General features: G+C 42.9%; 1 protein-coding gene across 3 annotated transcripts in view; it reads right to left on the bottom strand.

Annotated features, from left to right (window-relative positions):
* Positions 1–25,240, bottom strand: part of MED14 (mediator complex subunit 14) — a 1,095,522-nt gene that overhangs the window by 773,164 nt on the left and 297,118 nt on the right. For all 3 annotated transcript variants that reach the window (XM_086934128.1, XM_086934129.1, XM_086934130.1), the window contains exon 10: positions 7,567–7,678. In XM_086934128.1, coding sequence (XP_086790254.1) covers positions 7,567–7,678 — 112 coding nt within the window. The remainder of the gene's footprint in view (positions 1–7,566; positions 7,679–25,240) is intronic.

Raw genomic sequence — 25,240 nt, 5'->3', positions numbered from 1 at the left:
TCGGTACAGGAGGTTTTTTTGACACCGATTCGGTAGCTGGTCTAGAGTCTTTTGGCTTAGAGCTGTGGCCCTTGTCTTTAACTGGAACGTGTTTCTTCGGTTCCGTGGGTTTTTTCGGTTCCAAAGCCGGGTCCATTAGGTAAATTTTTACTCGGCTCGGCGGTTTTGACGTCAATGAGCCGGTGCCAGTCTTCGGCGCCGAGTGCTTGGGTGTTGAAGCAGCAGTCGCGTGGATGAGGAAGATGGCTTCTTTTTCGGTGTCGGTGTAGGATCAACACCGGGAAGAGGCTGACTCGAGCCCAAGCCGCCTGAAGGCTTAATAGGCTTCTTTGCCGATCCCGAGGGCGGGGCGTGGGAAGCCGTCTCTCGGTGTGCACCCGGGGCCGAAGGTGAGGTTGTGTCCGAAGCCTTTTTGGAGGGTGTCGAGGAAGGGTCGGGCCGACGTTCTTACTTACGACCAGTTGAGCTGGAGTGATGTCCTCGACGTCTGAGTCTTCGGCATCGGAGGAGCTGTCGCTTATTTCAGCTTGCTCCTGTTCTGGCACGTCGACGCTCTCTTGAAAGAGGTCGTCCGGGACTGATGCTGATGAGCGAGCCATTGTTCTTCGAGCTAGTCGGCCCCGAATCGTCTTCTTGGAGCGGAAGGAGGCACAAGCAGAACAGTCTTTGGCCTCGTGCTCCGGTGAGAGGCAAAGGTTGCACACCTCATGTAGATCAGTGTGGGGAAACTTCGATTTACATCGAGGACACCTCTTGAATGGAGTCCTTTCCATGAGCCAGAAAGTAAGGCCTGGGTAGGCCCGAAGGCCTTAGTCGACGACTGGAATCGAAGACTTCGAAGTTGTGAAGAATCACGTCGGTGGGGACCGCGATCGGAACAGTACAGTCGTACTGGGTGAAGATTGCGTGCCAAATGAAAATCGGTTCCAAACTGGAGCGCTGGAGACACATCCGAGCCCGATGGCAGAAAAAAAAATCTGAGGATGGAGCCGATGTCGATGCGCAGTATGGTCCAGAGGAGGAGTCACTTATCTTGTGACTGCCAAAGAACTTTTCAGGGCAAAAACAAACTGCAAACATCCGGGCCCAACACTAGGTGGCGATCTATGCACAGTGTGTATTCTGCAGCTCATATGCCTCAAACATAAAATAACTAAAATAATATTTTTATACAAAACCAATTTGTCTGAAGTTCAGTCTTTGAGTGTTTGATATCATTTGCTGATTGAGTGTGTACAACAAATGCTTAACACTTCCCTCTGATAAAGCCTTACTGCTTGCCCACATTATCACAAATAGAGAGTAAGGTGCTATCTACTTTACCTTTGCCTACCTTTGGGGTTCCACTGGACTGTGCACACTATACCTCACTTTAGGACAGTATATACAGAGCCACCTTCCTACATTACTGACTTAACATTCCTGCTTTAATGTCGCTTTAAATTTATAAAGATTGTGCATACACTTAAATTACAAATTAGGCCACATAGAAGAAGCCTATTATAAGTCGCCCACAGGAAAGCTAATCACAGAACCCACACAAACCTCCCTTGCTGGAAAGTCTACGCACCAAATGGTAAACTCACCTACAGGTTGAGAATGAGCCGGAGAATTGGGCGGAGCTGCTGCAGGCACTAGACCACGGGACCCGGGATTAATGGCTGAAAATTTGCCTATTCAAATCGTTGCATGAATGACACTGGACTCAGACAAAACTGCAGGCGGCGGGACTGCTGCCCTACGCCAACTCTTGGCGCTGCAACAGTAATCACTGTGACCAGATTCACACCTACTGCAATTTTCCTATTATCTGATCCTTCTGGGGGGCATTGGCTGACACACTGAGTGAGGCTTTACTAGTCTCAGTACCCCTGGCCCGATCCCTGATCCTGCTATTACCTTGCTGATTCTCCTACCCTGTCCCGGACATGAGGACCCACTGCTCCACACAGCGCATGCAACAGCAAAGTACTGTGTCCTTTAGCATTGGAGTTACTTCCTTTTGCCCTACACCTGCGTAGTGGTTCTCAGCCATGAACTAGGCAGTCTCATACTAAAGTGTCAATCATAACCTACAAGACAAGGCGGAGACCTTCCTCCTGATCTGGGCATCCTTTTTGCAGGATGACGGGCATTGAGTGACCAGGCAATGTTGGCCGATGCTGGAATCTGTGGGCTATAGCAGCTCTCCAGGTTTGGCCTAGTCACTTCTCCTAGGCTCCCTCCTCCACAGCAGCGGTCCCTGGACCGCCTCTGGATCATCTTTAATCCTCCCCCTCCCCCTCACTTTCCCTTCAATCTCCTTGATTTTTCATCTCTCGCTTCCGCTCCTTTGCCTCCCACTTGCCTCTCCCCCACCATTTTCCCATTTTTTTATTTCTGCATTCTCCCCATGCCTCTTTCTTCTTCCATTGTTTACTTATCTGCCTTTTTCTTTCCTTCCCTTTTCCTCTTTATCCCTCTCTCGCTTCACTACCCCCCTTTTTCTCTTTTCTCCCTTCTGCCCTTTTCACCCCCACACCCCTGGGCTTACGGGCACCTCCTCAACTCCAACCCTCCCTCCTCTTGTCCTTAGCTAGCCTGACAGTTGTCTGTTACTTCGGGCGGTTGGGTTCTGCGATGCTGTGTTCAAGCTGTGTTTTAACCATGCCCATATGCGTACTGGTTTTGGTGGGCTGCCACAGTGTTGTAATGTTTGATGTATCCTACTCTTAGTTTTGTTTCTTTTGCTTGATAAAAACAAATAAAGAAACGTCAAAAAAAAAAATAACCCACACAAACTAGGCATGCTCTGGTCCCAAGCACGGTGGAGAGAAATAATGAGGGTCAGGTTCGAAGGCTGCAGTTGATGAGTGCCATCAACTAAAATATCATAAGCAAAGACTACTCGAGTTTGGAAAACTGTGGTTGACATTGCGGGCCAATGACAATTTGAAAAAAGAGCAAACAGACACAGCCTACTGTAAAAACAGAAGATCATGCATTATTTGGAAAAAATGTGGTGCCCTGCTAGGTTTTTAGGTCTCGCCTGAGCAAGTGCATGTGGTGCTCTGGCGAGACATTTAGTCTGTGAGCTTTTAAAATTGCTACCACAGCTTTTTGGCTGCCATTGAGTGTGCTGTTACGCACACAATGACTAGCAGAGGCGCCATCTGGCTTTCCTCTCTCGTCATGGAGCGCGCACATCGCACACCACTTGCCAGCCTGCTTTCACTTTTGCTGTAGTGTCCTTTTTAAAAATTTCTTTTAGCTATCGCACACACACAAATCTTGCTGTAGCGTGCTTGTTTTTTATTTTCTTTAAGAGCGTGCACATACAAATCCAGGCTTGTTTATTCCGGGAGCCATGTCCGGCTTGGCCTCCTAGGTTCAAGCAATCTTTCACTGTCAGCGGATGCCACTTTAATTTTCACGGCCGCGTCACTTTAAGGGCTGCGCGGCCAATGCTTGTTGTTGCTTGTTTGCATGGCCCACTTATCACCACCAACACAAACAACACAAACAACACTGACCTCAAAGTTAAATCAAAGACGCGCTCCCTCAGGGACCACCCAACACTTCAGCTGTGAGCTCTCAGCCATTCCAGCATATTTACCCGCCGTATTGTATGTGACTAGGGTATTCAGACAAGCGGATACAATTCAAACCGTTTAAAATCACTGCTTCCGCACAACAGTTTTACTGTGTGATTTATGACTGCTGATTAACATAATTACGGAAGACACTGGGTATGTTGTCTGGATCGTGTTAGTTAGATGTGTGGTAGTCCCTGCGCATGCTCTCTTGATTAGTGTCTAATGATCAAGAGCATTGTTGTACGTGAGCATGGTCCCTTGATTAGTGTCTCCTGTTCTGGGCAAATATGAAAGAACACACTAAAACCGCTTCTTTGCTATCTCCTTTTGCAAGCAAGGAACAGGTTCTTCTGCGTGCCACTGGTGTATTTAGTTATGCTTGCGATACGGGGATTTCATCTAAAAATACACTAGTAATCAGTAGAGAAATGTCTCGGCCGAACTCAGAAACAGTGAGTAATGTGCCTGGAAAAGATTGACGGAGGACTGTCACAGTGCAGTACATTTGTCATAAAATAAAAGACTTGCATCTTGCAAACGTGCTTTGTGACACTTATCTAAAAGGTAATTAACAGAGAAAATGTCTGCAGTAACAGTCTACAGTAAGATGACTGTCTTTCTGTTTCAAAGACGTGTTAACGGGGTGGAGGAGCATGTTAAATTAGGAATTATGAAGCAGCAGCAAATTATGTTGCATCTCACATTGAGACGTACTTCAGATTGGGATGCATATTACTGGATATTATCATATGCGTAATCCCCGTAAAATCTTTAAGTGGCTATCCATCGAAGCGAGGAAACTTTTAGTGCAGGGTCTTGTTATTAGCCACCTTGATATAGCAACGCTTTGCTTACGGCACTCAATGAGGACCTGCTTTACAAGCTCCAGATTCTTCAAAATACTGCGGCCAGACTTATTCTTAATCTTCCCCCAGATCTCCTTCCGCCCGATTCTTAAAATTCTTCACTGGCTCCCGGTGCGACAAAGAGGCCATTTTAAAATCTTAAGTCTTACACACAAGACAATGCATAATAACGGCCCAGGATACCTAGCAAAAAAACTGCAATGGTATGTACCTGGAAGATCTTTACGGTCTGGTACTAAATCATACCTTGTTCGCCGCGCATTCCAACCTCCCGTAATGGTGGCTGTTCATTTTCTTACCTTGCCCCCATGCTTTGTGACAAGCCACCATCAGACCTTTCATCCATAGCTGATCATAAATGCTTTCATAGAAAGCTGAAAACCTGGCTTTTTTCTCAATAAGTTTCGCTTAAGGTACAGGCTACTGTCTGTTTTACTGTCATTTTGCTACTAGCACCTTGAGACCTCCCAGTGATTTGTGCGCTTTAAAAGAATTGACATTGCCTTACTCTGCATTATAATTAGAAAAAAACTAACTGTCATGAGGCAAGTTGAAAACATTATTTGTGTCAAGAAGGCACTAAAAAGCTCATAACAGCTTTCTCCTTCCACCAAAACAGTTTAAAATATACATACATAGCGTTGGCCCATCTTCACAACACTTACATTGGGCGTTCAGTGAAGCCCGTGCTTTCAGCCTAAATGTTTCAAATACAATAGAAAAAGAAAATATAATTGCCGTCTATGCTTTCCCCCTGTCGCTTTCACATTCCTGCTTATTAAAATACAACACTTCTATGGCTGACATTTTCATGAGTCATGCTATGAAAAATCGTTTTCAACTACTCTCAGCTGTCTTCAGCACTCAGGGGTTTTATGCACACTAACTAGGTGTAAGAATGTCTTTTACATAAATGAAAACAAAGCTTTCTGCTTGTTTTCCATGCAATTGTTTCTGTACTCCAGTGATCTGCTGCTGTTGGCAGAGGCCAGGGACAGCACTCTCTCTAGAAAACAGGTTCTTTTCTGGAAACAGCATTTCATTTGTGGGGTTAGTTCAATATATTGGACGGATGGCCACAATCTGCAGGAGAAAATAGAATCCATTGTTTACTGCGAATTTAATTTTAATAGGCATTTTAACGGCTGTGATCTTAATTAAATTTCAAATCACGCCTATAAAGGCGCGCAGCATTGAAAAACCAAGCTGAGCCGGTAAATCAACATATTGGTAGTTTTTAAGATGTTAAAATTATTTCTAACTCCCTCTTAATGAGTCTGTGGCCTGCTCTCCCCTTCTTTCTCACACACTCTTTCCTCTATTCTGCATGGATTTCATTCACCGCTTCGTGCGCAAACTACCTATCACTCCCTAGCTCCCTTTCCAAATATTATATGCAGCTCTCACATCTGAGTATTCACCATACCACATAATTATACCAAATAACAAGCATTGGCATAGCCAATAGGTCTCGCATTTGGGACCTTATAAGTATTTAGTTATCCAGCACAATATCCTTGGTGCAACAACATTAACTGTTGCATGGTTAAACACTCATAAGGTCCCAAGGGTGAGACCTATTGGCTATGCCAATGGTTGTTCTGGCTTATCGTGTGGTTTATTTTGCATGTTTTATTCCGGAGAACTGGACAAACCTCTGTCTCCACAGAAGCCACTCCATGATGCTGTTTCAAGAAAACAGCACCCGAAGGTATCCACATAATCAAGAGCAACTGGCACTTAAACATAGTGGCAGGAGTAGGGTGTCTTTCTTAGTGTATCGTAAGTTATGCTATCTGTTTGCTGTGCGTGTAAGCAGGAATCTAGGATGAACGTCAACAGAGGACACTCAGTAGGTCCACTCAAGATAGTGATTTTTCTGTGGGTTCATTTTAGCCTTCAACTTGACAGTTCATCTTATCCCTGCCACACAATTACAGCTGTCTGGTGAGTTGGAAGAAAATATACACCTCTGTACACCTCTTCCCTGCTAAACCACCCTACACAGTATGCATATTCCCTTACCCCCATGTGCCAGGAGTTGCCTAGCAACCAGTGGAAAATCCTTCGCTAATCAGTTTGGATCAGTCTCAACTCTACCCATCTGCTTGGTAAACTCTAAGACGTAACAAGTATGATGCACTTAACTCTTCTTGAAGGTGTATTCTGAATTTTGAATGGAGCTTGTTCTTAATATTTCTCTGATTTCCGGAGTCACCCCACAGAAGGATAAATATTAGCACCATTAAGCCAATAACTGGTGATTCGTCTGGACTTCAATAAGGCACAGAGCCCGGCCCAGAGTGGATGTTTGCCAAGGACAGACCTTAACAGTAGCTGGTTTGCCCTTAGACCAAGACACGGTCTAGGTGGAGAGGAAGCTCCACCTGATGTGACCTACTAGGTTGAAGGTTAAGCTGCACTATGAAGTGAGAGGGTAGGAGAATGCCCAGACCAAGAGGAACTCAACCGTAGGCCCAGTGGACTGAGATCATGTGTAAAGGGCTTCTAGAGATCAAGAGATCCTTTAGGACACAAGGACCTTCGAGTCCAAGTGGCCTGTGTCAATAGAAGAACTGCATGAATAGAATTCGAGGAGGTGCAGATGATTTGAAGAGCTATGAGCGTGCATCATCCGGTCCCATATAGTACCATCCCTTGGCCCAAGGGAGCCTATCTGCCGATATTCTTGCCCAGAATAAAACAGAAGTTTTTGTTCTTTATTGCAATTATTGGTACAGATCCCATTGGCTGTAGGAAGTTGCCACATTCTGAAAGAAGCTGAATGGTGAGTGGGTGCCCATGGACATACAAATTGTGACAGCAAGGAGTCCATTTTGAAATATGGCTTCAATTTCAGTAGCTCGTGCTCTGGGTACCCTCCATCCAGCAGCCAGAACCATCTCCCCTGACTTTCTTTACATTGGACTTTGGACCTTTCTTTCTCTTCCACATAAACAAACAGATTGGTCATGTAGTAAGCATTTAGACAAATTAACCTAAATAACTGAAATAATAAAACAATCATTGTCATTCATTAACACAAAATTTAAATCAAGCTAATTTTATAGGATATGAAACATAATGATGATCAAGTTTGGAATTGTAATACCAAAGAAACCTACAGTTGTCACTCAGGTTGAAGTTCTTCAGTATGGCTTTTAGCTCCTGAAGCTTCTGATTTGATCGAGCATGAACACTGTCTATCAATAGCTTCTCTATTGATAAATGATCAATCTGCAAAATTGAGAATCAAACAGTACAGTAGTTATGAAAACATAAGTAAAGTAAAACAGCATGCTTCACTTAACATAGCATCATCAGAACTTTCAGAGGAGGTTGTGGCCATGACATGCATCAAAGCAGGAAGTACATGTTAGAAGAAAACATTCAAAAAATAACCAGTAGATGAAATCCCTTCTTTTGTGAAAGAAACTCAACTTTGCATAGTACTCGGACATATGCCCATTCATCCGATGCAGAGCACAAATTGTAATTTTAGACAGACCTATAGATTGATTTTATATATATATATATATATATATATATATATATATATTAACTGGAGAAAAACAGGTTTCAGGGACATTATAGTAAGACATAAGCATTTAAAAAACCTTAGAAATCCACAGGTTACAGGGAAGTTACAGTTAGGCGGACATTTCACATATTAAATCACTAATGAAATGGTCAGTGACATCACTCATGACATCTCAAATGACATCCTTCATAACATCATCCAGTGACTGAGTATCTAAAAAGTGTAATAATGTTATATATATAGCCTCTCCCAAGGGTCTTGGGAGAGGCTTGGAAAAAAGCGCAGAACAGAGACAGAATAGATCTCATCAAGGATAAGCCAAAGAATAAAACTGTCATCAACACCAATCTCTGGCTTATCACCAATTTCTCAAACGCTGCTAAAAACCTGAAGAAAATAATTTTTTCCAATTGGAAAATCCTAAAATCTGACCCGATCATCGGCAAAGACATACCTGCGCAACCATCCATAACCTTTCGCAAGACGAGATCAATAAAAGATCTGCTAGTACAGAGCCATCTAGCACCAGTCAGTAGGGGGATCCAAGGTCTGAAAGGTTTCTACCCTTGTAACAAATGCAAGGCTTGTGCTGACAGTAAGAAAGTCAACACCTATCATGTACCTGGAAAAAGTGATCCTGTCATGATTAAGAAATTCATGAATTGCGTGACACCGTATGTTGTTTATTGTTTGTGTTGTCCATGTGGCCTCAGATATACACGCAGCACGAAACATCAAGCTAAAATCCGCATCTTAGAACATCAAAGAGCGATTCAAAACAATGATAGCAATTACCCAGTGGCCCGCCATTTTCACACACACCACAACAGTGATCGCAAACTTCTGAGCTATTTTTGTTTAGACCATGTTGCTGCAGACTCTAGGGGAGGGGATCGAGAAAAACAACTCAGGAGACTAGAGTCTCGCTACATACTTGATCTAGCCACTAAGACTCATTTGGGTCTGAACATGGGAGAGGAGTTGAAGGTACACCTGTAAATACTGTATAGAATTGTATATATTCATTGATATATTTGTTCACAATAGCCTCACTTTGGGAATTTGATCTCATTAGATATACTGAATAATCATTTCTATTCGTATTGATTAAGAATTCTGTATCTATTGTACATATTCAACTGTACATACCTCTTTTTTGTTGGGGTAAGGGAGGGTTTGTTAGACTTAAAAGAGATTGTATTGTGTATGATATCTTAAATTTTTGGCTAGATCTATGAATTTGCCCATTCAGGGCTTTATTTCACTTTGTGTAAATAGTAGAATAATTATCATCTGAAAACAGCCGATTTTCGTATTTATACGTTGAATTGTAATATGTTGTTAGTTTTTCATGGTCATCACATTTGATTTATCCAAATCACACATTTTATCATCTTTGCCGATTTGCTTCTAACCATTCCTGTCAGATTTGATTTACCCCATTACGTGTTTATATGGTATACAGATTTCGATTCATTTTGCATTTCACAACACACGCCAATGAAACTGCCTGATTTAAATATGGCGTCTTTGTGAGACAATTCCCGCAAGAATTGGTGAACAGCTTTGTGTATATGTATGCAGCGTATCGGCGGCCGCCTGTAACTGACGAAGGCGTACCGCCGAAACGCATCTTTATCTTTGAACTTGTGTGCAATAAAATCCGGCAGGATTTGACCCCCCGTGAGTGTAAGTCTTCTGTTTACACTGAATGATATATTATATATATATATATATATATATATATATATATATATATATATATATATATATTCACTGAAAAAACCATAGGTTTCAGGCCTTATATAGTTAGGAATTAACATATAAAAAACCATTGAAATTCCTCCTATATAGTTAGTTGGTCTAACTATATATGGCGCACCCGCAATCCACTGCTGATGATGTCACATATTACATCATTCATGACATGGTCAGTGACATCACTAATGACATCACTGATGACATCTCGAATGACATCACTGATTACATCTCATTTGACATCACTGATGACATCACTGAGTACATCATTCATGTGATAATACGATGCACCTATTCACACTCTAATATAACCTTTGATACACTCTTTTTAGAGCGCATCCACTTCCTGTTTGTGGAGTCCCCCCTTCCTGCCGGGCGGCTGGTTCCCCTTCAGACCCCAGACTGACGTCCCTTCCTTCAATATTGCCCTCACACACGGCGCCGCAGACAGGGCCAGGCGCGTGCACGGGGGTTCGACTCTCGCTGGGTGTCGGCGCGCGATGGGCTGATGAACACATCATAATGTTTTGACTTTAAACTCCATTTTAATTCCTTCCCGACACCACCCGCCCCCTTTGTCTTCCAGAGCAAGTGAATATTTTATCCACATACAACAGACAACATTGCTTAAATTAGAAGATAAAAGGCTTCACAGTTTCCCAGATTCTGCCTTTAAATAAAGATTTTTGCTTCCAATCACCTTGTAAATAGAAGGCTCTGAGCTCGTTGCGTCACCTTCCTTTAATTCAGAGGTTCATGGTAAACACAATCAAGGAATCCCTCTGAAAGAGGCCGCTCTGGTGCTAATTTCTGGTATTAGGAAGGGCGCGGTCTGGGCTTTGCTTCTTTATTTTTGTTGCGTTTGTGTGTTTTAATACTTTCCATGTGCGCAGCCCTGTGATCTAATTTAAATGTTTTGGCAACTTAAAACGCATGGAATCTAGTTAAATGCATCATTTTTCCAACATTACAATTTTTTTATTTTTTATTAAAGTTGAGTACGCTTAATGTTAACTCAACTTTCATTGAGCTGTGACTCTGCTTTGACCTCAGAGAGCCTGTCCCTCAAACACCCAAAATGCACATTTGCATAAATATTATATCAGTGCAATTTCCCAGTGTAGTGAACTTCACATTGTACTTTCTTAACCTTTTTTATGGAATTATACAACATTCCTGTGGGCAAAACTACAGTGAGACGTCAGACGTCTTCCAGACTGTACCTGGTGTCGAACAGCTCCTTGCAAACATGCCCTTCAACATGTGAGCCTTCACGAAGGACATTTTGGGTATAAACAAATGTTTAATGGCGCGAACGGCCCATTTACGCATGCACACAACTCGTAAAAGGGTTCCTGGCGGGGGTAAAAATAGATTTTCCATTTTGGATTTCTCCACCGAGACTGGGGAGACATCCGTGCCTCTAAATCCCGCTCCCACGCCAAGTGTGGGGGAGGGGTCTCTCACAGCGTGGTTTGTGTGAACTCTCACAAGCGTGCGAGGGTGAGAGTCCACGGACTACGACCCTGGGATTGGTCAGAAAGCATGGCACTTTCGGACATTGACTCATGTGCATCACTCATGAGCACAACAGGTACCACACTGAGCAACACCCCACGAATGTACGTCTGTGTCTGTGCAGGAGCAGACGCGTGCATAAGACAAGCTGAATCCAGTACGTGCTCTGCTTGCACTGGTGAAATTACCACACGTGTGCATCTTTCACAGCTGTATCACTCATGGGTACAACCCACGCTCCACGTCCACTCATCCACACAACATTTACTACATACATAACTATGCATCAAATATGAGAAACACCCAATACACAAGAGCAGAATAGCCATCCATGCCACGCCCTTCTAAAGAGGTGTGTTATATTAAAACAAGTTTTTATTTGGCTTCAGATATATAGTCATTTTTCTGTCTGGCCAATTTACAGCTTTAGCTGTCTGGGTAGTCTCATGTTTTCAAAAACATCCTAAATAAAGAATATACGTATATAAAAAAAATACTTATATAAAAACATAGAGCGGCTTTGGTTCACCGTTTCCCCGCACGCACGCCCGCGCTGCCGCCGTCGCCGCCACCATACCTCGTCAAGCGGCTATTTTTGCAGCTCCTCGTAAGCGGTTTGCTGGTGCGCAGCGCTCAGGCGCTGTCAGGAGCTGCCAGGAGCTGCCGTCGGTTTCTCTGGTTCAGGGATGGGCCTTCATAATACATGAGCGCGTGCACACGGGAGCCCCGTACCAGCCGTCAGCATCACCCCGTCTCCCCCTCGGCATGGGAGACCGGGCGGACACATCGAAGGCTTCCCCCAGGCAGGGGGAAGCGGAAACCACGTCCTCCCGGCCCCGCCCACAACCGGGCGGCGGCCATCTTGAGGCGGCTCGGGCCGCGGCGGTGATCTCGGGGGTAAAACGAGGGGTGGGCACCCTCAAAATTAAAATTAAAACATTAAAATAAAAGACAGAAGCCCCCCAAGCCCCCCCCCCCCCAACATTTTTTTTCGCGAAAAATCGCGGGCTTACAGATATATAATTTATTTCTCTTCTAATTTTCTCAGGAACTACTGGAGGGATTTACACTATTTAACCAAAAGCGTGATCTGCGTACCAGACACTACCATTTTGACAAGTTTGGTGTAATTCCCTTCAGTGGTTCAAGCTGTAGCCGTGTCTAAAGGTCCCATGGAAATTAACATGGGGAAAACACGTTTTGGGACCCCCCCCTTTTTGCTCAGCCCCCACTTGACTAATCCCCCCCCCCCCCCCCCCAAACTTTCAGGGAAGGAGAGGAGCGAGCCATCTTCTTTGAGAAATTTGCGAAGATTCATCAACCAGCGCCAAAGTTATTCCCAATAGAATGTTGGGGATTTCCTATGGAAACTAGGTCCTAACTATATATACCTACTGGCTACCGCAAGTAGGTAATTAATATTTATATATATATATATATATATATATATATATATATATATATATATATATATATATATAAGATCTATTGACGAATGAGTGGGTGGTGTAGGAGTGCCTGTAAGGATGATGCAGTGGGTCCGTGACAGACTGTATAAGTGTGTGATTAAACGTGTCTTAGTGAATGTATGGGTGAGTGACTAATCTGTTTAAATGTGTGTATCAGTCTGTCAGTTAGTGTGTAAGTGGCTGCATGGGTTGGTGAGTAGGAACAGTCTATATGAGTTATTGATTAGTTGTCTGAGTACCTGTATGGATGCCTGAGTTTCTGTGTGGGTGGGTGAGGGGGTGTGTGACTCCCTGCATGGATGTGTGAGTGGGTGAATCACTGGGTGTATGGGTTCATGAGTGCATCTGTGAGGGACTGTATGGGTGAGCGAGTGTGTGTATGGCTCTGTCTGTGATTGAATTGATATCTCCGTGGTATATGGGTGAGTAACTGCAGATATGAAAGGCAGTATATGTGAATGTAAGGGACTGTAGGGGTGAATGAGTGCGTATGGCTGTGTCAGTGATTGAATGGATATCTCAGTGGTATATGGGTGAATAACTGCACATGTGAAAGGCAGTATATGCGAGTGTTGGAGTAGTAAGTGGCTGTGTAATGAGTGTTTAGGGGAGTGAGCAAGTGTGTGAGTAGCTCTATGGGTGACTGACGGTGTATGAGTAGCTGTATGGGTATATGAGTTAATATATCAGCCGCTATATTGGCGGGTGACTGGCTGATTGAGTGTCTGCATGGGTGAGTGAGTGGAGGTGTATGTAGACCTATGAATCAGTGAGTGGGTATGTACGTACTGGTATTGGTGTGTCAATGGTTTCAAGAATGGTAGTCTAAAATTTAGAGTGGGTGTATGAAAGGTTATATTGGGGTGCGAGTAGGTGCATCAGAGGATTATGTGGACGATGTCATCAGGGATGTCACTGACCATGTGATGAGTGATGTAATCTGGGACATCAGCAGCAGTGCATTGCGGGGGCGCGAGTTATAGTTAGCTCAGCTAACTGTAATGGCTGAATTTCTCTAGTTTTGTACGAGTGAAATGTCAAACTAACTATAATGTCCCTGAAACCTGTGGTTTTTTCAGTGAAATTCTAAGGTTTTTTAAATGCAAATTGCTAACAATAACAACCCTGAAACCAGTTTTATTTTAGTGAAAATATATATGGATGTACAAAAAAGATTTTTTAAATATATTTTCGTTTTTATATACATTTTTTATATAATTCATATATATGCAGTAAATAGTTTTTTTTTATGTAAAAATGGGATGCAAGATGCTACCTTGCCACAATACAGGGGAATGATTGGATGAGTGCCTGGGTGCCTGGTTAAGTGTGTGGGTAGTACCTGAGAGGTGTGTATGCATAGTGCCTAAGTGAATGGTTGAGTGCAAGAGTAGTGCCTGAGTGACTGGGTGAGTGCATGAGTAGTACCTGCATGAGTGCTAGGATACTGACCGATTGACTGGATGAGTTCATCAGTAGTGCCTGGGGGATTGGATGAGTGCTCGAGTAGTGCCTGGGTCATTGGATGAGTGCTTGAGTAGTGCCTGGGTCATTGGATGAGTTCATGGTTAGTGCCTGGGTAATTGGATGAGTGCATGGAGAGTGCCTGGGTCATTGGATGAATGCATGGGTAGTGCCTGGGTCATTGGATAAGTGCATGGTTAGTGCCTGAGTAAATGGATGAGTGCATGGTTAGTGCCTGGGTAATTGGATGAATGCATGGGTGGTGCCTGAGTGAATGGATGAGTACAAGGCTAGTGCCTGGGTGAATGGATAAGTGCATGGGTAGTGCCTGGGTGAATGGTTGACTATAATAGTAGTTCCTGGGTGATTGGCGGACTGCACAAGGTATGGGTGTGAGGTGGGTGTGAGTGAGTGCAAGAGTAGTGCCTTGTTGATTGGATGAGTGCATGGTTAGTACCTCAGTAAATGTATGAGTGTAAAGGTAGTGCCTGGGTCATTGGATGAGTGCATGAGTAGTGCCTGAGTGAATGGATTTGTGCAAGGGTAGTGCCTGGCTCATTGGACGAGGGTATGTATAGTGTCTGGGTGATTGGATGAATGCATGGGTAGTGCCTAAGTAAATGGACGAGTGCAAGGCTAGTGCCTGGGTGATTGGATGAGAGCATGGGTAGTGCCTGAATGAATGGTTGATTGCAATAGTAGCACGCAATAGTAGAGCCTGGGTCATTGCATAAGTACATGGGTAGTGCCTGAGAGAATGGACGAGTGCACGGGTAGTATCTCAGTGGATGAACTATGTTGCACAACTGTCTTGTTGTTTTATGGATATGCTTGTAATCCCTATCCAAATTGTAAAATGCGCAGATACCCGCCTGGGTCACGTTTGCGCTATATAAAACTTTCAAATAAATGGTTGAGTGCAAGGGTAGTGCCCGAGTGATTAAATGAGTGCATGGGTAGTACACGAGTGATTGGATGAGTGAACAGGTAGTGCCTGGGGGAAAGGATGAGTTAAAGAATAGTGTCTGTGTCATTGGATAAGTACATTGGTAGTACGTGAGGCAATGCAGGAGTGTATGGGTAGTGCCTGAATGGTTTGATGAGTGCATGGGTAGTGCCTGAATTTTTTTTTTTAAATGTATTTATAAAGTTTTATATAGCACGAACTTGATCCCGAAGGATATCAGAGCGCTTTACAATTTGAGGCAAAGGTAATAGTCTCCTTTATTTGTTTTGTTTGGCATTGCATTGTCTGTGACTTCTAAACAGTGGGGTCACGAAAGTTTGAGCATAGGTAGAACATACAATAATAGGACGACATACTAGTGTGACATCAAATGACCCACCCTGCTATTGCATAGTTTTTGCAGGTTATGTATTGTGTTGAAAAGCATATTGTGCCATGTGAGGAGCACGGTTCATAGTGAATCAATGGCTAGCTTTCTTGAGTCATGAAGTTCAAATTGCATCCCACCAACCTTCCATGAAGATCTATTAGCTACACAACAATTGACTTTCGTACATGAGACTGCAATGGTTCAAATGACAACAGTGTGACAACTACACATTAAGAAACATACATATTTGTTTAATTATTTATTTAGTACTTACTTACTGCATGTTATGACAACTGGCATGTAGTGTATCAACAAAGGTTCTCCACTTCTGTCTGTAGGACATGTTTCTCTACGGTGCCCCAGCTGTGGTTCAAGGAATTCATTTCGGTTTCAACAGTTTGCTACCAAGTGTTCTTTGACCTGCCTCTCTTCTGTTTGCCTCTGGGCTCAGTCGAAAACTGTTCTTTTCAAGAAGACATGGCTTCTACTGATGGTGTGTTCTACCCATCTTCATCTTTTTCTCATAAGGATGGTGTCTATGCCTTCTGACTTGCATCTGGTGAGCAATCCTGTTTGGAGATGAACTATGTTGCACAACTATCTTGTTTTATGGATATTCTTGCAATAGCTATCCAAATTGTAAAGGGCTCCGATAGCAGCCTGGGTCACATTTGCGGTATATAAAACTTTCAAATAAATGGTTGAGTGCAAGGGTAGTGCCTGAGTGATTGGATGAGTACATTCGTAGTACCTGGTTGATTGAATGAGTGCTTGGGTAGTGCTTGAGTGAATGGATGAGTGCAAGGGTAGTGACTGTGTCACTGCATAAGTGCATGGGTAGTGCCTGAGAGAATGGATGTGTGCACAGGTAGAACGTCAGTGAATGAACTATGTTGCATGACTATCTTGTTGTTTTATGGATATTCTTGTAATACCTATCCAAATTGTAAAATGCGCCATTACCCGCCTGGGTCACGTTCGCACTATATAAATCTTTCAAATAAATGGTTGAGTGCAATGGTAGTGCCTGAGTGATTTGATGAGTGCAAGGGTAGTGCCTGGGTGATTGGATGAGTGCACAGGTAGTGCCTGGGGGAAAGGATGAGTGCAAGAGTAGCGTCTGTCTCATTGGATAAGTACATGGGTAGTACGTTAGACAAGGCAGGAGTGTATGGGTAGTGCCTGAATGATTGGATGAGTGCATGGGTAGTGCCTGAATGATTGGATGAGTGCATGGGTGCATGGGTAGTGCCTGAATGATTGTATGAGTGCATGGGTAGTGCCTGAATGATTGGATGAGTGCATGGGTGGTGCCAGAGTGATTGCATGAGTGCATGGGAAGTGCCCGAGTGATTGCATGAGTGGATGGGAAGTGCCTGGGTGACTAGATAAGTGCATAGTTAGTACCTGAGTGAATGCAGAAGTGTATGCATAGCGTCTGAGTGACTGCAAGTGTAGTGCTTGAGTGATTGGATGAGTTTAATAGTAGAGCCTTTTTCTCTGGCAGCTTCACTATTCACCAACTGTTCAGAATCTTGGGACTAGCCGAATTTAACACAGCAACCCTTCCCATGTCACTGTTGTAAGTCTCACCATGTTTCCAAAGGTTTCAATGTGTGTGTCTGTGCCTTTTCCTAGTGATATGAAACATAAAAAGAAACCTAGAAATAGTAGGCTACCTGTGTTTCAGACAGCAGGCTCTCTAGGTTTCTGTACAAGAAAGTGTATGTATTCAGTCATGCTCATAATACAGGGCACATGAGTATTCAACAGTCTATTTGAGGGGTTCTGTGACATCTGCATAGGTAAGAGATGTCTCCCTCTGCGGCCGAATGATGGAGCGGAACTAAGAAGATTTGAGCACCTGTATGAGAAGCTGTTAGGTTTTTAAGCTAGCATCTACCTACACACAGCACATGTCAGAATGCATGTACAAGTAGAAACATACCTGAGTCACGCAAGCACACAGACCTTTAAACTTGACAGAGAGCACTTCCCATTGCAAGCAGACACCTACATTAATACGTCCTACTTCAAGTGTACCTTTCTAGAGACTCATAAGAAGTAGCCTGATCCCTAATCCCTCTGCCAACATGTCTTAAAACTCACTTTTCTCTGGCAGATTCACAATTCACCGACTGCTCAGAATGTTGGGCCTAGCCAAATACAAAACAGCAACCCTTCCCATGTCACTGTTGTCTTCCTCAAGGTCACCATGTTGTTAACGAGGAAGTCTTCTTCCACTGGATCTGTATGCAGGTCTACTCCATGGAAAGTGGCTGCTCTATGAATGAGCTGTGTAAACCCAATAGTATCATCTGGGGGAGATGGTCTAGATGGGTATACATCATCTAGTGGCATATCTGGTGCATCTGGTGCATTATAATCATCCCATGGGTCACCTGATGGCCCAGGAATATCGTCTGGGTCATTAATGTTGTCTAAGTGCTGTTTTAGAGGAACTGGAGTTGGTTTAGGATAGTCCATCTTCCTCTTTTGAGGCACTTTAGTGACATGTCCAGTCTTTGGATTAATATTAAGAGTTTTTTGCTTTGGGTCAGGTTGGAAAAGCTCTTCTACTGGTAAAACCATTTTCGACGCAGATTTATCTTGTTTGGGGCCAAAATGCTTATGTTTTACAGTGTCTATTGTCTTTGGACCAGGTTTTGGTTTCGGTTCCGAAGACTTGTTATCCTGTTTATTCTTAGGATCAGTGTTCTTTGGATCCGAGTGTTTTGTTTCCGGAGTACGGACTCATCTACCTTCGAAGCTGAAGTTTGTTTCGGTGCCGTAGCAGTCTTCAGGTCCACTTTTTTCGGAACCAGGGTGGTCTTCGGTTCAGTAGCTCTGGGAACCTCTTTCAGTGGCGAGCTTGCTTTCGGCTCGACCGCTTTCGGTACCGATGGATGCTTCGGTGCCGGCATTAATTTTGGCTTAAGGACCTTCTGCTTTTCGGGACTAACAGACTGACTCGAGCCCGAGTTGACTCGAGGCTTTTTTATATTCTTCGCTGCCGAGCCAGAAGGCGGGGCGTCGGAAGGTTTTGGTCAGTGTGCACCTGGACCCAAAGGTGGAGGAGGAACCGAAGCCTGTCCCGGTATGGTGGGGTGAACAGGTGTCGCAGGGATTCCGTGCTCAGACAGAACTGTGCATAGAGGCTTGGAACCTCAGTTAATTAGGGTGTGCCAAAACTCACCTTAGTACCCAAAAATCCCCTACCAGACTAGCAATCAGTGTCTCATTGGTTATCATAAACTCCCAATGCTTAGACAAACCAGAACATGGACTTAGTACACCTCAGGTAACGTGGAACACATGAACACTCTTTCGTTATACAATCATTTCAATCCAGAACAAGGAGTTAAAGAGGACACGTGCATATTTGAAATGTTTATTCACTAATGCAGTGTTCTCAAACGCATTATCTTAGCTAATACAAGCAAACATATTATAAGAAACAAAGTAATCAGCATAGCCACTAGTCCATAGAATACAAACGGTGCAAGCATGGTATTATGCTAAAATGAATAGGGTTTAACAAAACCTAATTCTCACCCTCCCTAGCTAGTATATTATATTATATCTAAGGTGGTGTCTTTGGGTTTTAGCAGAGCGGCCCCATACCTCAAGATCCTAGTGGTAAGGGATCACATCATCAGCCACCAGCTCTCTGCATGCGAAGCACCATCAAGTGTGTTTGTATGCTCTTGTGCAAGGCAATATAAAACGCGCCTAAAGCCAGAACTTGGCTACAGCTGCATGTATGTTATGTCTAGGAACGTGCGAAGATCAGTGCTCACAACAACCACTGTGTTGAGATATCCTTGAAGGTTTCTGCACTCACTGTACAGACACAGCTCAGCAAACAAGGCTGATATCAGAGTAACAACATATTATTCTCACATGATTCAAAAACATTCTACTAGGCTCAAAGCTAAAACAACAGCTATGTGTCGTGTGCAAAAGCAGCAGAAAGGTAAAATGGCGTTTAAACTCCCAAAAAGCTCATGCTAACGTAACACAGCATACAGGCTATATATATATCTATATGACACAGGGTCGACGCTTGTACTCACGACCTGTTGGCCAGCTGGAAGATAGTCATCTTCGGATTGATCCCCTGCTCCGGAAGCTGAATCCTCTGCTTCGGAAGCAATGTCTTCGTGGTGCTGTTCTAAGGCGTCTACCTTGATCGGAGCCTCGTCTATGATGAGGTCTGGTGTCGATGAAGAGGACTGCGCCATTATTCTTCGAGCTCGACTGTCCCTGATGGTTTTCTTGGACCGGAAAGAAGCGCAGGCCTCACAGTCTCGACTCTCGTGCTCTGGAGATAAGAACAGATTGCAAACCTCCTGCAGATCGATGTGAGGGAATTTGTGTCCACACCGAGGGCACTTCTTGAAGGTTGTTCTTTCCATGAGCCAAAGGCCCAATGGCGCAGTTGGGCCCGACGGCCCCGACGAACGCTGGAATCGAGAATTGAAGCCTTTCTTCGACGCGGGTAACCAGAATCCCTGTCGAAGACGATGCTATTATGATTGTTTATTAATTTGAAAAGAGATCGGTAACGGGACCAAACGATGAACACATCCGAGCCCAATGGCGGAAAAAAATAATCTGAAGATGGAGTCGATGCCCATGCACACTACGATCTAAGGGAGGAGTCATCCAACAAAGACTCTTCCAAGACAACAACAAAGTGTAATAATCCGGGCCCACCACCAGATGGTGATCTAATGCAATAGTGTGTAGTGTGTAGTCTGCAGCCCATATGCCTCGAACAAAGGAGATTTCTCAAAATGCCAATTTACCTGGAAGCATGGCCTTTTATAGCATGTCTTAAGACAGGTTTGTACATTGAGATTTGATATCTGCGTGCAGCTTCTGTTCAAGCTGTACTATTTAATAACTGTTCAGAGATTTCTTTCATTCAAGACTCCATATGAAAGGCCAAGTATGGCTGGGGAAGAGAAAGTCATCAATATGACAAGATCCACATCATGCAGCTCAAGAGATCTTATAGATTTTGTTGTACAAAGATGTAACTCAAGTTGAAGTTTCAGCCAGATAAACAGATTGGATGGTCTCGACTATATTCACTCTAATTAGGTGATATCTTAAGAATGAAATTAAAGATGAGCATCCTAGAAAAGCTTGACCAACTGATTTTAAAAAATGAATCATTCTCACTAGTCAGAAAGACCATTGGATCCAAGAAGGGAGGGCTACAAATATACAGAGTGAAGCACATGTTCTCTAGTTCCCTTCTGAACACAATCCAATCATTTTGAATACTAAGAAGAAACTATGCAGATAGCTCCAACCAGGAGACTTGTCTGGGGAAGACAAGAATAGTCAAAGGAAATTGAGAGATAATTTGTATTGAGGACAGAAAGGACGTCAAACTGAAAACTATCCTATTTGTTCAAAAAGCGAGCATGGAAACAAGAGCACTATTCCTTGAAACAGGGAGAAGAAATGCCAAGTGCATCTCAATATGAATCCTTACCTCAAGTTTATAATATTTAATCTTTTACTGGATTCATTATGTTGCACACTACCAGAGTTTCAAGGAACCATAATTCTGGTTCTCATTTGTAATCAATAGTGCAGCATTGTGTTCATTTATGTATATTAATTGGGCAAGGAGGATTCTAATCCATATAAAGTCCAAATCTAATCTACAAGTTGTATAGGGTATTGATATAATGCCAGGAACTTCTGGATTAGCCAGAGAAGAAACTCAACCTTTACGTTTAAATACTTCCAAACATCATGAATGAATTGAATTTGACATACTACCAGTTCACACGCTTCTATGTACAATAGAAATTTCTTGGGTATTTCTTCACAACCCTCTACATAAACTAGAAAACTTGAACTATGTTCATGTACTTGTACACAACACAGTGCATCTTCCAAAAACATTAGAAGTCATATTCCTTTCGAAAACCAAGGAGATATTGATATTACAACTCCATTGCAACAAAAAATATGGAATTTTGGGAAGTATTTTCTAAAACTCAAGAAACAAATTTACTCCCTCATAAATGTTCAGACAATGCAATTGACTTTCAGCCTAATGCTGTAGTTTGTTTTGGTTGCATGTATCCATAACTACCATTGAAATGATACCTGATCAGAATACTTTTTATCTTCTTAATCTCCTGCTGGGGCTTCCTTATTCTTCGTTACCAGAAGGCTTCTAAGAAACTGAATCTTTGAATAGATTATCAATGGTTAAATCAACTCACTATAAAGCTTGATATCCACTTCCTTTCAGTCAGTCACTCCTCTTCACCCACTGGTGACTTTGCAACATTAGCCACTTTCTTCCAATATTTGTGAAGGACTGGCAGATCATCAACAATACAATTTTCCGAAAACTATAACAAAACAAGCACTGACCAAGCCAAAAGGGTTGGTAGCTAAAGAGAAGAACTATTGGCTTTGCCAATGCTCATTTCAGATTAGGTTCTACATTTGGTACACATAATTTTCCATAGCTTCTTCTGAATGACCATGTTAAGGAAGTTCTCTCTCAAATAAAATTAGATGATCGATTTAGCAAAACTCAAAAAGTATATTTTTTGCCCAGCCATATGCAACTAATTTGGCCCACATTTGATTAAGAAACATTAAGAAATAGATAGTATTATGGGTAAATGTGAGAAAATGAAGTCTTTCTTGCATTGGTATGCCCCCACTTTTTGCTGAACTGCTGATGTGCTTTGACTGAGTGTGCCCTGGGTTCCTGCCAACCAGGTACCCAGGGCATGTGTTCCTTCCCTAAAACTGTGTTGAAACTAAAACCTCAATTGGCATCTCTGGCCACCAATCAGCCCCTAGTAAATGGTGCCCTAGGTACCCAGGGCATGGTGACCAGAGAAGACCTCTAAGGGCTGCAGCACTTATTGTGCCACCCTTAGGGGCCATGTACCCTGACACCGCCTTTGCAGGCTAAGTGTATAAGTACAGAACTACAAATAATCAATTGTGGAGGGAGAAGGAAAACGTGATCCATTCAGTTTCCTTCGTATTCAATATCACAAAATCAATGGGGAAGGATCACTAGTCCTGCATAACCTGGGTATGCAGATTGCGTACTGATTAGTCCCAAATTAAAAAAACCTCATGCATGTGTTAGGTCTTATGTGAAGCGGTATATCTTGATTCTCCGCTGTTTAGTCACGTGTTCGCATAATCACTGGGTTAGTAGTTCTGCATCCTCCAGTCGGAGGTTTACCCCTGGTTAACGCAGTAGTGATCAGTGATGAGTGGGGCAAGTATTGTTAAAAATGCTCATACAGGCAGATGAATGTCTTTAATGGATCTGGATTTGAGAATAAGGTTAAAAAGATCCGTTGGTGTGTAATGGAGAGTTATTAGGGCTCTCGCACACTGTGATTAGTAGTTTAAAAATGGGTCGACATGCTTCAGCCCCTAATTGCCCAGAAGGGTCAGGTGGGCTTTCTTCAGGACCATGTGAAGGGTGTACAGAGACCAAGGGCGACTCTATGTGATTTCCAATAAACAATATTGGTTGTTCATATGGAGAAGTGAGAAGACGGATATATTAATCCTTCTCCCGGTAAGGTCTCCAAGTACATGAACAGACATACATAGGGAGAGGTAGTGGGGAATTATTTAGGACTTATATACAGTATTTCTGTTTGTGTTTTAAAAAGAAATATACACACACAGCAACTGGAAAATGGCAATACTTCATAGGAACACACACACCAATGGTCAAGAATCACTGACTCATACAATGATTTGTAAACTTAGGCAAAATTTCTCTGCTCATTCTGTTGGTAAACTACATACAATCACAAATATCTGGATCTTGTTTCAATCGTATGTTATGTAGCGCAGTGTTTATGTGAGGAGTCATCTCATAACTCCAGGCAATTCCCAGGTAGTCACACCAATCTCTTGGGTCTAAATAAACATATTCGTAGTACCTCAATCAATTCAATGGGACATTAGGGCTATCGATAGCAAATATGGAATGACACAGTATTGCGGTTGCGTGTCCCGTCACATCCATTCAGCAAATTAATGGTTCACATACATTCATAATTCGATCATGCACGATGCCCCCAGCATGCAAAATTCGTAAGCGGGGATGCGTGTCCAACCTCAATGACTGCATTATCCTTGTCACTAATGCTCGCGATATTTTTGAGAACGCGACTTGTGCTGATTCTGCCATTTCGGCCCCGGAGTAGGAGGTTACTTCGGGGTCACATTAAATCGTGTTTGTGAGGTGGCTAAGGGGTGAAGAAAGACTGAGTGTATACAGTCTATTTTCTACATGCCAAAGTTGTCGCTGTTAAGAGAATACTTTTTTTGACTCAGGTTTCCTCAAATTGCAGAGGTCTGCTATAATGAATGTAACTGAGAGCTTCTTTTTTTTACATGAGTCTCTTCAATTTAGGACAGCGTGTCTAAATCATTCCTGTAAAACCTTGTGTCATCATGTCTAGTCAGAGGCTCATTTATGGAAATAGTTTCAAACGTTAAATTCTGATATAGTGCTTCACATTCTGTCACTTCGGTAGTACTGTCTACGGAATAGAGTAGCAGATGGTAATTAGGCCTGCTGACTTTTCTGAGGTCTAATTATTGAAGTTCAGTCAGGGAACATTATTCAATTCCTCAAAAACCGTTTTGAGTCTATGAACCCATCTCTGTTCTTTCTCAAAGAGGATTTTTTCCGCATTGTGTTTTTTTGTCGTTAAGGTTTCAAGTATAATCCAATAGAGATCTGCTATTGTGTGGCCGGCCTCAATGTAGTGGGTAGACATTTTCGTATTACCTTTTTTGCACTTCACGTTGCTCTGGTGTTCGCAGATGCGCTGTTTTACCTTTCTGCAGGTCATGCCAATGTAGCGTTTTTCGCAGGGACATGTGATCATGTAGATGGCATGGCTGGTATTACAATTAGTGTGGTTTCGTATTGTCCACTTGAAGTTTGTTAATAATTGTATTTCTTTTACTGGTTTTGTCAGGGCGCAGACTGAACAGGACCCACAGGGGAAATGTCCAGTCACTGGGAGGTGATCCCATAGACGAGGGACTTCAGATCTCTGTTTTCTCTGTGGAGGTCTTGTGTGGACCAAAATGTCTAAGATTTCAGGTTTGTTTTTTGCAAACCTTGGTTTTGGCCAGTTGATGTTCACCAAGGTTAAGATCCTCCAATTTTTATTGATTATTTTCTTTGTGTTATTTCAAACAGTACTGTAGGTGGTAACATGTCAATAGATCTGTATCATAAGTTTTCTCCGTTGGTTCCAAAAGGCTGTCCCAATTTTGGTTCCTTGCTCTTTTCTTGCATTTGTTAATCACTCTTTGAGGATAGTCACGGTCCTTTAGTTTCTCACATAGGTCAGCTGCTTGTTTTTTGTATTCCTGGGTCTTACTACAATTCCTTCGTAGTCTTAGGAATTGATTGTAGGGCAGATTTTCCCTCAGTGGACGAGGATGGAAACTGTAGTATGAGAGAAGGCTGTTTTTCGCAGTTGGTTTAAAAACTGTTTTTGTCTGTAAGGTATCATTTTCTGCGTAAATGGTGATATCTAAGAAGTCCAGTTTTTGTTTGTCTGCTGTATAGGTGAATCTTAGCCATTCATCTCTGGTGTTGATCCATGTGTAGAAGGCTTGAAAACTTTCCATGTCTCCTTCCCAGATGACAATAATGTCATCTATA

Source organism: Lissotriton vulgaris, chromosome 8 (assembly GCF_964263255.1).
Source record: "Lissotriton vulgaris chromosome 8, aLisVul1.2, whole genome shotgun sequence".
Taxonomy (NCBI): Eukaryota; Metazoa; Chordata; class Amphibia; order Caudata; family Salamandridae; genus Lissotriton; species Lissotriton vulgaris.
The sequence above is the reverse complement of the archived record's forward strand: the minus strand, read 5'-3'. Positions and strand labels throughout refer to the sequence as shown.